This window comes from Cricetulus griseus, chromosome 3 (genome assembly GCF_003668045.3).
Source record: "Cricetulus griseus strain 17A/GY chromosome 3, alternate assembly CriGri-PICRH-1.0, whole genome shotgun sequence".
Lineage (NCBI taxonomy): Eukaryota > Metazoa > Chordata > Mammalia > Rodentia > Cricetidae > Cricetulus > Cricetulus griseus.
Genome location: NC_048596.1, coordinates 100406922 through 100424541, shown reverse-complemented (window position 1 = coordinate 100424541; position 17620 = coordinate 100406922). Strand labels below are relative to the sequence as shown.

At 44.5% G+C, this 17620-nt stretch overlaps 1 protein-coding gene across 2 annotated transcripts in view; it reads right to left on the bottom strand.

Annotated features, from left to right (window-relative positions):
• Positions 1-11624, bottom strand: part of Uvrag (UV radiation resistance associated) — a 253318-nt gene extending 241694 nt beyond the window's left edge. Inside the window, exon 1 of one of the 2 annotated variants that reach the window (XM_027407741.2) lies at positions 11309-11624. In XM_027407741.2, coding sequence (XP_027263542.1) covers positions 11309-11425 — 117 coding nt within the window. In that variant the 5' untranslated portion in view covers positions 11426-11624. The remainder of the gene's footprint in view (positions 1-11308) is intronic. The other variant, XM_035442366.1, reaches the window with a different exon arrangement.
• Between the last annotated feature and the right edge of the window lie 5996 nt (positions 11625-17620).

Genomic DNA, 17620 nt, shown 5'->3' with positions numbered 1-17620 from the left:
GGAGTGTGTCCTTGAAGGGATGGTGGGACTCCAGCCCCTTCCTCTTCCCTTCCATATCACAAAGACAGTCACTTTGTGCCACTGTGCTCACAGAGCCCAGGCTGATTCACCATAGGGCAAAATAATGAGGTTATCCAACCTCGAACTGAAACCTCCAAACATTTTCTCTTCATAAATTGATTATTTGTGTGTGGAGAGTTGTTTGATTTGTTTTGTTATTTTCATCTAACGGAAAGCTAATACTAGAGGACATTCAATCAACTAACTAAATAGGAATACGAGCCTCAGAGAGCTTCCACACAAAAAAAAAACCAAGGCATAGCTTGGTGGTGGTGGCACAAGCCTTTACTCTCAGCACTCGGGAGGCAGGGGCAGACAGAGTGGTCTACAGAGGGAGTTCCAGGACAGCCAGGGCTGTTACACAGAGGAACCCTGTCTTGAAGATCCAAACAATAAAAACAAAAAGAGGGAGTGAGAGAGAGAGACCGAGGCATGATTAGAGAGCCAGAACTTTCTATCCCAGTCCCTGACCGACAAGGGGGAGAACGACCAGAGACTGGCACAGTCATCAATGACTATGTTTAGTAAGCACAACTGTATATCAGAATTACCATGATGTCCGAAGTACAGGAGGTTCTGCACTGAACACACAGGGCCACTGGGAGGGTGGTATACCCCACAGGTCACCCCCAGAGCCTTATCCAAACTTTATTCTGTGACTCTCTCCATTTGGAGCTCTTGTGCTGCATGCTGTAATGGTGAGAGGAAGCTGGTTTGTAGAGCTCCAGGGGTCATTCCAGCAAACAACTGAACCCACAGAGAGGATGACGGGAGCACCCTGATTATAACTAAAAGTACAGGTGGCCCAAGACTTGCAGCTATAGTCTGAATCAATTCTCAGCTTCCAGGATCTAAGACTACCGGGTAGACAGTTTTAGAACTGAACCAAAGAGCCAGATAAACCAGCTATACTGTAGGTGCATGGGTCAGTAGGGCAAAGCAGAAAATGCCTTAGCTTCATTCCAGTATTATAATCATTCAATTGATAAACGAAGTTTAACACCCAGGCATGGTAATCCTTGCACTAGAATGACTGAGACATGAGGACTAACAGGAATTTGAGGCCACCCTAAACTACATAGTAAATTTCAGGCCAGCCTAGGCCAAAAAATTAGATCCTATCTTTTAAAAAGAAGAAAGGAAAAGAAAAAAAAAGGACAAGATGGGTCTTGCCATGGAGGCCGACAACCCGAGTTCAATCCCCAGGACCCATGTGGTAGAAGAACTAAATAAATAAATAAATAAATAAATAAATAAATAAATAAATATGCAATTTAAAAATATTTTTTAAAAAGAACAGAAATTCTGCAATTCTACAAATCTAATAACTAGATGGTGTCTTCTGGTGGAGATAACTTAATCTCTCCTTTATTTTCCTATTTGTCCTGAAAATCCTCCATGTAGAATAAACTCCATTAGTCACTTCATGAAAAGAGCCCTGAAATGCCTTCCTGTGAGTACAATCACATACCCATAATGAGTGCAGTCCTGCAACCCACCTTCAACCTTTCATGAATGCCCACAGCCCACCTGCCCACCATGCTGGAGTCTATGAATCAAGCCTTGGCAGGTTCCTCATGTACCGGGAAGCTAACACTTTAGCAGTAACAATATTTCCAAGACTCTTCTCTTTCCAAAAAGGGACAAATTTCTAAACATCCTTATAAGTCTAAATAAAAGCATTTTCTTCTTGAAGACTTTCTAAAGGTTTTTCTAGATTAGCTCTTGTACAAAGAATGTTTGGAATTGAGGAAGGAAATAATCCATATCCTCTCAAGACACAGTCCAGCCGACGGAATCAAGACGTCCAGCTAGCTCCAGTGCTAGCACATTCAGAGACGGCACTTCACAAATATTGACCAAGGAGATGGCCAACTGGTCAGTCTTTCCTACTCAGCACTCAGAACTGATTTCAACATCGGCTAGTATAAACATACTGAATTACTTAGAGTTCAAAGTTAATTGCTTAGTCACACAAAATACAGTCATGGTAAAAGTCACCAAGTTTTTTTGTAGAAAAACATAAATCAGAAGCCCAATTCCCAATTTCTTTTATTTGCTCCCTTTTTCCTTGCTCAGGAACTCAGGAACCTATAGACTATCCTAGTTTCAGTTTTCTGATATACCTTGTTATTTTGAATGGTCTGGTCACACCTTTTAGAATATTCTAAACACCACAACAGGAAAAAAAAAAAAAAAAGGGTTCTAATGCTTCACTTCAGGATTATTTATCTCAGCCTCAACAAACACACTTTGCAAGTTTTCATTTTAAGAAATGTCTAATAACATCACAACTGTCATCTACAGCAATCAGTGCTAAATATTACACAGAATCAAACTGCTGGCATGGAGAAAAACCAGTCACCAGATGTTCGCTGTTTCCGAAACTTAAGGAGGTAGAGAATTTCATTGTTCCCAAGAACATTCAAAAAAGGGTAAAACACAGAAACAAAACAGGAAGACCAGCCCTGGAGTCTAGTGGGGGGAGGGAGATTCAAAGCTTCATTGGTTCACACCATGAGTGGGGCAGGGGCAGAATCTGAGTGTTCAGTGCTACCCTACCCTTTAAGGGAAATTTAAAAAAATGCTACCAGCCCATTTTGGTTTCAGCCTAATGTCACCAAAGCTGGGGGGACAACACATCAAAGCCCAGAATGGAGTTAAAGAAACAGGTTCTCAGTACACACACAGACCTGCCTAGAAGACCCAGGAGCTTCCTACAGATCTGTTAAACAAAGTCCCTGAGGGTTCAGGAGCACATTCGTGGCCTGACAAATAGTTTCACCTCTGAGAACATCAGGGTTTTTTATATCTATAAAATTCCATTATTCCAAAACATGAGTTTTAAAAAGACCAGTATCATTTCAGATACAATCAATCAATAAGTAAATAACTCTGGCAGTACTAGACAGAATCGGTGTCATTAAACCTAAAGTATACCATTGCAAATATTTCAAAAACATATCTGTCTTTAATTTTTCTAAAATACCTCAAAGTTTATAACTGTACACATCCCAGTACACTAAAAATGACTATGATTTGTTTGCCACAGGAGAAGTATGCCTTGGCTTGCAGGTAGGATTACACAGTGTATTAAAAATATACATCTGAGCCAGGCATTGGTGGCACACGCCTTTAATCCCAGCACTCGGGAGGCAGAGGCAGGCGGATCTCTGTGAGTTCAAGGCCAGCCTGGTCTCCAGAGCGAGTGCCAGGATAGGCTCCAAAGCTACACAGAGAAACTCTGTCTCGAAAACCAAAAAAAAAAAAAAATATATATATATATATATATATATATATTATATCTGGCTGGGTGGTTGTGGCACACACTTTTGATTCTAGCACTTGGGAGGCAGAGGCAGGTGAGTATGTATTCAAGGCCAGCTTGGTCTACACAGTAAATTTCAGAACAGCATGAAATAGAGGGACATTGTCTCAAAAATAAATATAAAAGTAAAATGCACATTTGGAAACTGTGAAAATGTAAATTTTGTGATCTTAGTACACACTGCAGCCCCAACTTTCAATTCTGCTCTATTTCCAGTCAGTTTCACTTCTGGATTTTCTACCCAAGAACTAAGAACTGTGAGTCTGCTAAGAAATATTTACAAAAACACAAAATAAGAACATAGCTTTTCCTTTCAAAGAAAAACTAAACAGTTTCACAGGAAGAACAAAGAACTAACAACAAAATAAGCACTTAAATTCCCGATGGTATTTTGTCATGTAAAATAATGACTTTAAGATGGGACATAGGAAGCTTCCAAAATTTCCTTGTGGTTTAGTTACAAGAGCCAACTCTGCTCAGAAGTTTCCACGCTTTTATTTTACAGATACACAACTATACATTGCATTTCCTTCCTTTGAGTCAGCTCGGTTTGATAAATATTTATGGAAAGAATAATGGTACAGGGCAGAGCACTGTGCTGCAAAAGGCATCTGTCCCCAGTGAGATCCAACTTTCCCTTGTCCTGCCCTGGTCTTATCAACACAACAGATTTTTAAAAATCAGAAACATAAATTGGATTTAAGAAGCAAGTATACATGGCTAGATATGGTTGTGTGTGCCATTAAACCCAGCACTTAGGAGGCAAAGGCAGGTGGATCTCTATGAGCTCAAGGCCAGCCTAGGCTATATAGTGAAATCCTATTTCACAAAAAAAAAAAAAGAAAGAAAGAAAGAAAGAAAGAAAGAAAGAAAGAAAGAAAGAAAGAAAGAAAGAAAGAAAGAAAGAAAGAAGGAAAGAAAAAAAAAAAAAGCCTGGGCTACACAGAACCCTTGTATATAAACACACAGGAACAACAGGGAACAGGGAAGTGAATACACCTCTGGCACCTACATTAAACATTCTGTTTCTGTCATTTTGTTACAGTATGTTTCAATCTTATTCATCCAACTCTCTGTAAGCTAATTAAATTCTTTAAGGAAAGTCACATAAGCAACTAAATACTGAGTTACTACTTCATAAGCAGCATGTTGCTAAGTGCAGATGCTGTTGGAGTTAAGAATAAGATGTGATGGTCAAAAACATTTAGGCATCTTAAAATCTCTTAATCAGAACCGCACAGCGTGGGTGGCTACAGGGAATGGGAATTGGTGGCTGAGAATGAGTCCCTAAAGTAGAGGTTCCCTATGACTTTTAAGAAAGTCACCTAGAGCAGGGCATTGGTGGCGCATGCCTTTAATCCCAGCACTCGGGAGGCAGAGGCAGCTGGATCTCTGTGAGTTTGAGGCCAGTCTGGTCTACAGAGCGAGTACCAGGATAGGCTCCAAAGCTACACAGAGAAACCCTGTCTCGAAAAACCAAAAAAAAAAAAAAAAAAAAAAGTCACCTAGACCTCAGATTCCTCGTCTGTAAAAGGATCGACATGTCCATCCAATCACTTCAAATACTTTATGTACTTTATACTCTGTCCTCAAGGGGGTGGGGGAACAAAAATCCTCACTGCTTACATGTGGTCTTCACAACGGGACTTGGTCCCAGGGAGCACATTAGGGAGGAGTGGAACAGCATGAGCAGGTGTACCAGGCTTTTTCTTTTGGCCACCAACTAGCTCCCAAATCATGACAGAGAGACTTATTATTAGTTATGAATACTTGGCCTAGCTTAGGTTCATTTCTTGATAGCTCTTTTAACTTAAACCAACCTGTTTCTCTTTATCTACCTTTTGCCTCGGGCTTTTTACCTTTCATTCTTTCTGTATATCTTACTTTCCTACTGTCTCTATGTCTGGCTGGCTGGCATCTGCCTGGCTTCTGGCCTCATTCTCTCCTCTCTTCTCTCGTCGTTCTTCTTGAGCCTAGATTTCTCCTTATTCTCTGCCTTCCAGGCCCACCTATCCGTTTTCCTGACTAGCTATTGGCTTTCAGCTCTTTACTAGACCAATCAGGTGGCTTAGGAAGGCAAGGTGAAACCAATGCAGCACATCTTTACATAGTTAAACAAAGGCAGCATAAACAAACGTAACACACCTTTAGACAGTTAAACACTCCTCAGCATAAACAAGCATAATGCATTTTGCCTAGTTAAAATGATATTCCACAATGAGCAGGCTTCCAGTAGGGTGTCCTGGTGAGCACTACCTGCTGTGTGGTGATGTCTATGGGAAACACTATCTGCTCACTACCTGTGGTGATGCCTATGGGGAGCACAACCTGCTGAGTGGTGATGCCTATGGGGAGTACTACCTGCTGAGTGGTGATGCCTATGGGGAGTACTACCTGTTCACTACCTGTGGTGATGCACAGTAAACATTCATCTTGGTCTTTGGTCCCCAGCACTTTACCTCCCAATTTCCCCAGCAAGGAGTACAAAGGGAAACCTTCCTTTCTGGTTCCTGACAGACACAGACCATTTCCTGGGAGCACCTTTAGTCTAATGAGGTGATGTTGGGCAGGCTCCTGGGTGGCTGGACCGATCAGCCCCGCTCATCTCAGGAAAGAAGCTGGCAACTGAATTAATCATGGACCTCGTCTACATAATGATCTTAGAAAACCTGAGGGTAAGCAGCCGGAGGACAGGGAAGCTTGCCCCTTCCCTACAGCCCTTTCCATCGGGCTGTTCCCCATCTCTTTACAGTAAACTGAAGGTTTTCCTGGCCTTGTGAGTCATTCTAGCAGATGATCAAAACTGAGGGGGGCTGGACAAACCTTCAGCTCACAGCCAATTGGCCAGAAGTTCGGGAAAGCCCAGGATTGAGATAGGCATCTGAAGAGAGCATGGGGGCAGGGCTGAGTCTTTAACCTGTGAACTCCAGGTAGATAGTGTCACAATTTAATTATAGGTCACACTCCTGGTACCCCCTGGAGAACTACATGGTTCTGGGGGAGATTCCCTAACTAGGTATCAGAAGTGCTGTGCCAGGGAGAGGAATAGGAGGGAAAAAAATGCTTTTAATCTCTTAACACCTCAGCTAGTAAGGACCACAATTCAAGTCCACCAAAACAAATAGTGTAATAATGTGTACATCTGCCATAGTAAATATTATACCTCACTCTTAAACCTTGCTCTCAAAAGCCTACAACCCTATTGTAACTATGAAAAACAATTTATATTAAAGCCAGCACAGAAACATTCTACAAAGTATGTGACCAGTACTCAAAACAGTTAAGGGCATCAAAAAGAGAAAGTATAAGAAACTGTCACAGCTAAAAGGAGGCAGGACCACTAAATGCCACGTGGTATTTACTCACAGAAAATAAGCCTGTGGAAAGCAAGGATCACTGATTAGAAAGAGGAGCATTTCAAATGTGGGACTCACACAATGGGTGGGCCTTGCAGGAGGGGCCAGGTCTGACACATACAGATGAACCCTGTAAACATTGCTCTGAGGGAGATCAGGCAGACACAAAAGCACAAACACTAAGAATCCACGTACCCAAAGAACCTAGATGGTCAAATTCACAGAAACAAAGTAGAAGAGAGTGGAGAGCTGTTCACTGGGTCTGCAGGCTCCGCTTGGGATGATGAGAACAGCTGTACAACACTGAGAATGTCCTTGATGGCACTCAAAGCCTCACTTAGAAAAATATTAAAGTGGAGGGCTGGATGGATGGCTCAGAGGTTAAGAGCATTTACTGCTCCTGCAGAAGACCCAAGTTCAATTCCCAGCACCCACATGGTAGCTCACAGTCATATGTAACTCCCTTTCCAGGGGCTCTGACACCTGTTCTGTACTCTGCAGGCCCCAGATACACATGTGATGCACATACATACATCCAGGCAAAACACTCATACACATAAAATATTTTTTTATTTTATTTTTTTAAGTTCAAGGCCCATCTGGGCGACAGATCAAGTCCAAGGCAAGTCTAAACAATTTAATGAGACACTGTCTCAAAATAAAAACAAAAACTAAAACAAAAAACCGAAAAGGCCTGGGTATGTGGTGCACACCTTTAATCCCAGCACTGGGGAAACAGAAGCAAGTAGGTCTCTGTGAATTCCAGGCCAACCAGGCTATCCAGTTAGGCCCTGCCTAAAAAACAACAAACAAACAAACAAAACAACATAGAGAACTATCAAGGCTATAATTCAGAGGAAGGGACAGAGGACGAGCCTGGCATGCACAAGGTCCTGGCTTCAATCCCAGTACTTCGATGATGATGATGGCACAACTAGGGGAGATGGTGGGGGGCAAGCACTGCCCTAAAATCAAGAAGTTCAGATCCCCAGAACCAACATGAAGCCAGAAACTCCTATAAAGTGCAGGCTAACTGGCCTGGCATATGCCACAGGGGAAACAAGATTCTCCTTCTCAAACAAGGTGGAAACCAACACCTGAGGTCGTCCCCTGACCTAGTGCCATGCTCCCTAACACGGGAACAGAAACACACGCACACACATGCACACTAAGATTAAATTAATAAGAATAATAAAGGCTAACAGTTCTAACCGACTCCTCTCAAAAAAAAAAAAAAGAAAAGAAAAAAGGATTCTTCAAGAGTATAAAAATCATAAGCACAACAATTAGAAAAGTGAATGCTAAGGACACAAACAAGCACTTCACAGAAGAAATCCAAGTAGCAAAAAATATATGCAAAGGTATTAATACTCATAAGGCTGAACAGAAAAACCGAGACCATGTGCTTAACATACGGCTTAATATGCAATAAAGGAAGCTGTTAAAATATAACCAACACATTTAAATAACAAATACAGCCTGGCAGTGGTGGCTGGTGACGCACACCTTTAATCCCAGCATTTGGGGGGGCAGAGTCAGGCAGATCTAACTGTGTTCTAGGACAGCCAGGGCTGCACAGAGAAACCTTGTCTCAAAAAACAAACATACATACATACATACATACATACATACATACATACATACATACATACATACATCTGTGTACACACTGTGTATGTATGCATACACATGCTCACGCACATGAGCACACACACGTGGTCTGCATCAATGAGCTCAAGTTAGAAAACACTCAATGTCCAAAGCTGACAAAAATAAAGACAAACTGGCTCTATTATAATGGCACAAGTATAAATAGGAAGATTCCTATGGGCTTAAACACACATACATACAGAGAGAGAGAGAGAGAGAGAGATCCATAGAGGCAAGTGGATCTCTGTGAGTTTGAGGCCAGCCTGATCTAAACAGTGAGTTTCAGGCAAGCCAAACAAACACAAATACAAGCACAATACCTACCTTGGGTTTTCACTACTCTACCTTTATCCTACAGAACATCACATGTATTCAGAGCTCCTTCAACATAGCCATCCAGTGCAATGGAATAGAGAATTTTTGGAATTAGTTCAAAAGCCCTTCAACAAGGAGGGAGGGGCATGTCACATGAGGAGGGAAAAAATCAGGAAGGTGTGATAGCACACACTTGCAATCCTAGCACTCCAGAACCTCAGGTGAGAGCTCCACAATGTGGACTAAGGCCCTGTTCCAAGAAAGGGGCAGGCAGTGTCTCAGGGATGACATAGAAGTTGTCCACTGGTCTCCATACACATGTACACACATATGCACACAAACACACATATGTAGACAGATGAAAAAGGTGGGTGATACACATATATATGGAAGACTATTCAAGAAAAAGTCTAATAGCTAAATTTTGTTACATTTTTTAGCCAGGTGTTGGTGGCGCACGCCTTTAATCCCAGCACTCGGGAGGCAGAGGCAGGTGGATCTCTGTGAGTTCGAGGCCAGCCTGGTATCCAGAATGAGTGCCAGGATAGGCTCTAAAGTTACACAGAGAAACACTGTCTCAAAAAACCAAAAAAAAGAAAAAAAGAAAAACATTTTTTAATGAAAAGGATTAAGCCAACTTAGGAACATTCACTCAATCTGAAGTCTTCCATTTAAACAAAGAAACCAAACCTCATGCAAGATTAAGTGTTCATATGTATTTGTAAGTATATTTTCTAAGAGTCTGTATCTTTTATGAATTCCTTTTTTAAAATGCTTTATTTTTCTTTACTTTTTAATTGTTTTTTAACTATTTTTATTTTTTTACATGCATTGGTGTTTTGCCTGTGTGTATGCCTGTGTAAGGGTGTCAGGTCTGAAACTGCAACTACAGACAGTTATGAGCCACCAAATCTTTTCTAGAAGCAGATAGGGTGGAAGAAGGTCAATACTATCGGAACTTGTGTTATATAGTAAATTAATACATTAATCAACAAAATGCCTATTTTAAAATATATTTGTTTCCCCAAACCTGAGCAGTTTTGATCTAGAAAGCTAAATTAATATCAACCACAGAAAACTGTAAATAGCAAGCCAAGCTCCTGCAGCATGCAGCTGCAAACTTAGGACACTATATACCAATCCAGAAACTCGACAAACACTAACAAATGGAGCTGAATTGAGTCCATGGATAGTCTGCTTGGAATATTTCCCCTAGTGTTAAACTGTGAATTGTTATTAATAGAACAGGCTCAATGTAGTAAAGAATGCTTTCTCTTCTCCAACCCCACATGTTCTCATTGCTCCCCTAAACTATGTCCATCTAGATCCCCCCAACTCCGGGATTTACCTAGGTTGCTTCTAACAGTACGCTTCTTCCAACATCCCCTCGAAATCCACCTCCCACACAAACAAATATTCACATTAATGCCCAATTCACAGAAAATTCTCCCAGCCACACACTCATCCTCTCCCACGACCTCGAAATGCAATCCAAACCTCGATACCGCCCAAATCCTAATATTCTCCACAAAGTCCCTGCCCAATGGCACCACAAAACCAGGGCACATACCTTCTGATCTTTTAAGCCCTCTCCTACCACAGAGCCTTTCTTCTGCAATTAATGTTGCTTCCCTACTCATAGGACTCCGGGTAGCGGGGAATGGGGGTATGGGAGTGTGCAACATTTCCCTTCCCTTTACATTCCGATCCACTTCATGCCTGGCCCTCTCTCCCATAGCCTCTGCGCTCTTGTGTGGCTCCTTCCTGTCTCTGGCAAGGATGGAAAGTTACAGGAAGGGGCTAAGGGAGCTTGCTCTGTCCTGTGGATTGTGGTGGAGTCGCTGCTCAAGTCTAAAGCAAACTATGCCGGTGCCCAGGCTGCAGTCAGACACTGAATTAGGAAACCCAGCCCCACCAGTAACAGTAACAGGAAGGCAGTGGACTAGCCTGTTTCTAGAACAGAAAAATCGGGATGATAAAAACAGCTGTCTCATGGAGTTGTGAGGATTCAATGAGCATTTTGCACATACCTAGCACGGTAACCTCTCCATGACTGACAGTTTCTCCTCTTCAATGCTAAAGTCACTATAGAGTCTCACTCTGAGGGGCTGCGGGAGGGCAGTAAAAGACTTAATCTATAGACAGGGAGTGTCACCAAGAATTTTGTCAGATCCCCAAAATCAGTATTCTCTCATCCTTATACCCCTGCAACCAAGATATGAACACATATTTCAAATCCTCCTTCAAAGCGCTCACTCGAGCGAGTGAAATGTGCCATAAGGATCTGGGACTTGGGAAAGAAACACCGTTGTCCCAAATGCCTTCCTCAGGAGGAGCAGAAAAAGGTACCCCATAACGCTAGGAATAAGTGCAGAAAACCTACTCCTCAACGCGGGAGGGAAAGGGAAAGCGCGGCGTCGGCCAGCAGGGCGCAGGGCTCCCCGGCGCCTTCCCAGAGGGATGCGGAGATCTGAGCGCGGGAACGCCCGGCTCCCCCGGCCCAGGACGCGGGGTCCTCATCCTATCCGCCCTCCTCAGTCCCGCGAGCTCAGCCGACCACCTCTCCCCCTTCTCCGACCCCGGCTCGCGGCACGCTCACCTGCTGGGACGGCAGCTCCACATGCAGGGCCCGCGCGGGGGCACCGGGCGGCAGCGCGGCGGACGGGCCCGGGGGTGGCAGGGGCACCGGGCCCCCGAGGGAAGCACAGGAGCTCATCTGGACCCCTGGGCCGCCGAGCGGCCAAGCGGGCACTCCTCCCGCATCCGCCGCCGCCTCCGGAGCCGCTATCCACCGAGCTCCTGCAGCCTAGAAACCGGCCACACGAGAGCCCCGGCAGCTCGGCGCCCGCACTGGCCACCGCCGCTGGCTAAGGAAGAGCCATATTACCGCAGTGCAACCCCTCCACCAGGCCAGGAGCTGGCGTGCTCATTGGTTCCGTTCCTGAGAGGGCGGAACCCGGTGGCGCCTAAGGGACGTGCTATTGGGTAGCAAGTCCGTCCATCACGGGCCGCAATGGCTAGGGGCGGAGGGACTCTAGGATGGCCTCAATTGCGTCTGTCAAACCAGGGCGAAACCTGGGGCGTTACTTCTCTTTGCCTCAGCCTAATTGGTCCTTTCACTATTGAGAGGTGGGGTCTCCTAGTGGAGCCTCATAGGCTATTGCTCTAAAGCGCTGTCATTTGTCGGTGAAAGAGGGACGGCGTCTTGATTAGATAGAGCGCGCGCCTGGGCTCTAGTGTCACGTGCAGAAGTCTGGAGAGTCACCTGATTAGTGAGAGTCGGTCTTCTAAGCCACTTCCGCCCTAACCTAGTTGCCATAGTAACAGAGCCTCCAGTGGAGGGCGGGGAAGGAGCTTGGAACCTGCTGAGTGGGGATGGATGGGTCTGTGTTCCCATCCACTTACAAAAAAGCCGTGCATTATGGTTGAGAGGGGAGCCGCCACCGAGAGGATCCCTGAGACCAAAGATCCATCGGGCAGTCCACCAGCTCTTCAACAATCGACTCAGACCCGCAAGTCCACGCCCCTTCTAGCTTCTAGTACTAGTAAGCTTAGCCACAAAGTGTGCCAGACACCCTGGAGACTCACCTCTGCGGGTGGGATGCTTATGCTCTGCCTAGAAAGCCTTTACTGCTTGTGACTAATGCTTGCTTAGCCATATTTCTGCTGGGGCAGGAATCCTTTCTTCAAAAAGACTCTGCTCATCTCTCTGGGACTCGTGAATTAGGAACCTTGCCTCTACCACCGTCCAGCTTATTCTGTTGTGATGTTTTTGTTTGTTTTGGGAGGAGTACTCACCATGTAGCTCGATCTGCCTCAGCTCCCCAAGTGCTGGGATTACAGGTGTGTGTCACTACCCCAGCCTCCACTTTGTCTTTTAATGGGCATTTAGCACACACAAACAGGCACACGTGGATTCCTCAACTAGAGGACCTTGTCTGATTCATCCCTGAACCCCCAGTGCCTGCAGAGAATAAGGAACTGAACATGAAGGGACAGCTCAAATGCCTTCTCTTTCCTGAAGACTCCTTTGATCATAATAGCAGCCATAGCCATTGCTTCTATAAGTAGCTCTGAGTCACTTTGCGGGATATTGATTCCCCCCTCCCTTGAGTGGGACTTTCTCCGCCACCTGGACCGATAGAACAGAAAGAACACAGTGTTCAGAGAGGCAGACACAACAGGAAGCAGGCAGTTTGGGATTCTGTCTCTGGGCAGAGTGAGTGCCCATGAACCTTAGCATGTTATAGGTGGATTTAGAATCTTTTACTGGGTCAGTATAGCTCAGTGGTTGAGTAGATGCTTAGTATTCACAAGGCCTTGGGTTCAATCCCTAGCACCATTATTAAAAATTGATGTGTGTACACATCTTTGTGTGTGTCCAGGTGTGGGTGTACATATGTGTGTGCCTGAAGAGGTCAGAAGTCAGCCTGGAGTGTTGTTCATCAGAAGCCATCCACCATGTGTTTTGAGACAGGGCCTCTCATTAGCCTGGAACTTAGCAAATAGGGTGAGGATGGCCGGCCAGTGAGCCCTAAGGATCTTGTCTCTGCCTTCCTAGCACTGGGATTGAAGGTATGCACTGCCATTTCCAGCAGTTTTATTAAGATACTGGAGCTGGAACTCAGATCTTCACGGTCATTCAGTAAGTACTTTACCAACTGAGCTATCTCCCCAGCCCCTCTCCTTTCTTAAAATAGAAGGAAAGCATATTATCTCTCAGGGGGAGATGAATTTGCATCTGAATTGGTTTGATGTCAGTCTCCTGTTTTGAAACATTGAGCAGTTCCTTGTGACTGGAGCCTCAGTTATAGGGTCAGGTGTCTGTTGAGAAATGAGTCGTTGGGAAATTCCAAATCGTATCTAGCTCAACCTATGCAGTGCCAAGTTCCAGTGGAATTTCACAGAAAACATACTTCTGTTTCTAAGCTGTGCTTGTTTGCCAAGGCTGCCATATCAAATTACCACAAACTTGGTAGCTGGAAACAACAGAAATGTATTCTCCCACAGTTTGGGGTGTCCTCCCTCCTTGCTCTTCCAGATTCTAGTGGCTCTCAGACTTCCTTGGCTGCATAATTACAGTCTTTGTCTTCTCCTGACCTTCTCCACTTCTTCCTGTGTCTTCTTTCTCTTATCAAGACATTGACATTGAATTTAGATGCCCTGTCCAGATTTCATCTTGAGCTTCTTCATTAAGTGACATCTGCAGAGCCAGGCAGAGTAGCTTATGCATGTAATAACTATACAGTGAGTTCCAGGCCAGCTACATGGGCTACAGTGTGAGACCCTATTTCAAAAAATAAAAGAGAGAAGGAAGGAAAGGGGAGGGGGAAGGAGGAGAAAAATAAATATCTATGTAAATACCTTTTTTCCAAATATGGTTATAATCACAGGTTTGAATATCTGGGCCATCCCTCAGCCCACAACACAAGTTAAGAAAAATGAGTCTGTGGCTCAGCAGGTAAAGGTGCTTGCTGAGGATCTGAGTTCTATCCCTGGAACCCACCTGGCAGAGGGAGAGAACTCACTCCCATAAGTTGTCCCTAACTTGCAGATGCATACCTGTAGCATGAAGGAGCCCCCACACATAAACATAAATACATAATACATACATATAAATGTAAAAAAGACAAATGGGCCTAGAGAGAGAGAGAATACAGAATCACTTAGTCTTCCTTTGGGGGTCACTTCTATCAGCTAGTTTTATTACTTTATTCACTCAACAAATTCTCAGAGAACTCCTCTGCTAGGTACCAGGAAGTCAGACCCTTCCAGAGTGAACTTCTTATAGAAGGGTCCAATAAGTGAAGAGTGACAGCCTGATCACTCAGGACTAGCACTGAGCTAGTACTAGTGTTAAATGAAACCCAAGAGCACCCAGACAAACTTCACAGTGGAAGGGATATTTAACTAAGGATATTGAAGAACCGCTAAGAGCAGAGGGAGAGGATTTCAACAGAGTCCATCTCCCCACAAGCTTTCACTGGGGTTCAGCTCTTCACAGGCTGCCTGCTGGATACAAGAAATGCATACCTCAAATGCATGACACTTCTCAGACCTTTAATCCTTCGTGACTCAAGTACTAGTGGCAAACTCACCCTGCTGCTTGCAAAGTATTCAACTATCAACCATGTATCAAAGTATCACCCACGGCCAATAGTGTCTTGGAAATAATGTTCAAGAAACACATCCTATAATCATTTTCATATATGCTATTTTATTCTAAAGCACTTTGTATTCTTTGAAACTTAGTCTGTAACGTGATGGTTCCAACATAAAAAATACTTCAAATTGCTTAGAATTAACATGATATTTATACATCCCTGGGTATATTTCCCAGGGAAACAAGAAACTAAGTCAGTGGTTCTCAACCTTCCTAATGCTGTGACCCTTTAATACAGTTCCTCATGTTGTGGTAACCCCCAGCCATAAAAGTATTTTTGTTGCTGCTTCATACTTGTAATTTTGTTAGTGTTATGACTAGTAAGGTGGATATCTGATATTTGACCCCTGCGAAAGGGGCCATGACCCATAGGTTGAGAACCTCTGATCTAAGTGGCCAAGTGCAGCATATATACCATGGCAAGAATGTTAAAGGTCAGGTGGAAACAACACGTCTGACTCTATAGAGGCTCGAGGGCAAGTTCAGAGCTGACTTGAGTTTTTAAGCATGATGTCTTCGTTACTTTTCTATTGTTGTGATAAAACACTATGACTAAAGCAACTTACAAAAGAAAGTGTTCAATTGGGCTAATGGTTTCAGAGGGTCTCAGCAAAGGAACAGCTGAGAGCTCACATCTTGATTCACAGAGAGAGAAACAGTGGGCATGCCCCAAGTCTTAACACCTCAATCTCAAAACCTGCCCCCTAGTGGCATACCTCCTCCAACAAAGTCATACTTCCTATTCCTTCCCATGCAGTTCTACCAACTGGGGACCAAGCACTCAAATCTATGAGCCTATGGAGGCCATTCCCACTCAAACCAAACTTAGTTAAATTAAATTTATTCCTACCTTCTTCTCAACAGAGCCTCTTCAACTCATTTAATCCTCATTAGACCCTCACCAGGTATCCAGCCTGAGACCCACCCCACCCCCGCCTCCCCCCCACACATACACTTTAAGAAAACAATGCCAGTAGTAGCCCTGGCTAGGGAAGAGTTCCTTACTCAGTTCAGTCCTCAGTGCTGAGCGCAATAATGGCATATGAAGTACAATGACAGCACAGGAAGGAATGTTCCTGAAATAGGACATCATCGTACAGTAAGGAGGCTGCAGGCAGAGCAGGGTGAGCAAAGGCACGCAGCAGAAGACCTGGCATCAGCATTGTTTGGCTGAAGCAAAGGGTGCAAGGAGACCGTTGGGCAAGGAGGCTAGAGGAAGATGGTAGGGTCAGTGAGAGGAGCCTGAAGAACTTACTTTGGGTGTGGGTCACTTTTAGAATGATGGCTGGTTAGCCCTGGAGAGGTAGCTTGGAGGAGGCAGGATGAGACACGCCAGAAGTTTGTACAAGACCAAGTTAGAATTGTGAAAGCAAAAGTCTCCCCGAGGAACCTGCACACACCCAGCTGACCTGGAAGGCAGGTCCCTGGATGGCATTTCTCCTCCTCTCCTCTCCAGTCACATTCCTGAAAAGCCTTTCTGGAACTTTCTGATGGCTACTTCCTCTGTACTCCCTATAAAGACATCCATGTGGCCAGTTATGCTGAGTAGGGTAAGTCAATCACCTTCACTCTGTGTAGACCTCTGTGTTATGGTGGAAGTTCCACCCAAGCCACCTCCCCTGTCTCTCTCCCAACCCTGCTGCATCTCAGAAAGCCCACCACATGATGACCTCTCCCCCAGAGATGATCAAGACCACTCCCACTGGGTATTTAAACTGCTCCCAGAGGGCTGGAGAGATGGCTCAGCAGTTAAGAGCACTGACTGTTTTTCAAGAGGTCCTGAGTTCAATTGCCATCAACCATATGGTGGCTTACAACCACCTTGAACGAGATCTGGTGCCCTCTGCTGGTATGTGGGAAGAAGACTGTATACATAATAAATAAATAAATAAATAAATAAATAAATAAATAAATAAACTGCCCCCAGAAAACAGACTCATGGCTTTTCCCGTCTCCCTTTCCCATCTCCTTTCTGGGTGACTGGAAGGCCATCCAGGAGCACTGTGTCCATTAAACGTGGGCTTTTTTTAAATTCAGCTTGATTCGGTCTGATTTTGATTGCTGCATCGGCGGAGGGGCTTATCAGGGTGTAGAAACTTTTCACTCTGCTTTTGATTTCTTTCTGAATCCTCAGCATCCAGACACAAGGGAGGCTTCACAAGCATCACCAAGGAGATGACAGAATGAAGTCAGTGAGCAAAAAGATGGATGCTTGTGCCTCCTGTGTTAGCTCCTCCTTGTGTCCAAATACCCAAAGACAATCAATTTAATGCACGAAGGGGATTGTTTTGCCCCGTATTTCTGCACTGTTGCTCTAGGCCTGTGGCAGCCACAGTGAATCATAGCAGGTGTGTGTGACAGAGGAAGCTGTCTTCACGACAGCTAAGACACAAAGAAAAGGAAATGAGAAAGGACAGGGTTCCCAAATCTGTTTCAAGGGTGCATCCTCAGAGGCCTAACTTCCCTCACTAGGCCCTAGCTCCTAACCACCTCCAAAAAGCCCCAAGGAGCAGCCCTCAACATATGGGTCTCTGGGGTTCCAGATCCAAGCTATAACACCTCCATATCTCCCCCAAATGGAACAGACCAGAGACCATATCTCCCCCAAATGTCACACGGAAAGTAGAGCAGAGCAGACACAGACTCCGGCTTACTCCATTCCTACAGTTTCATGCTCATGACTATAAATGTGCTGATGTGTGCACAGGAGCTTGGGGAACATGTGGCAAGCCAGGGAAGCAACATTGC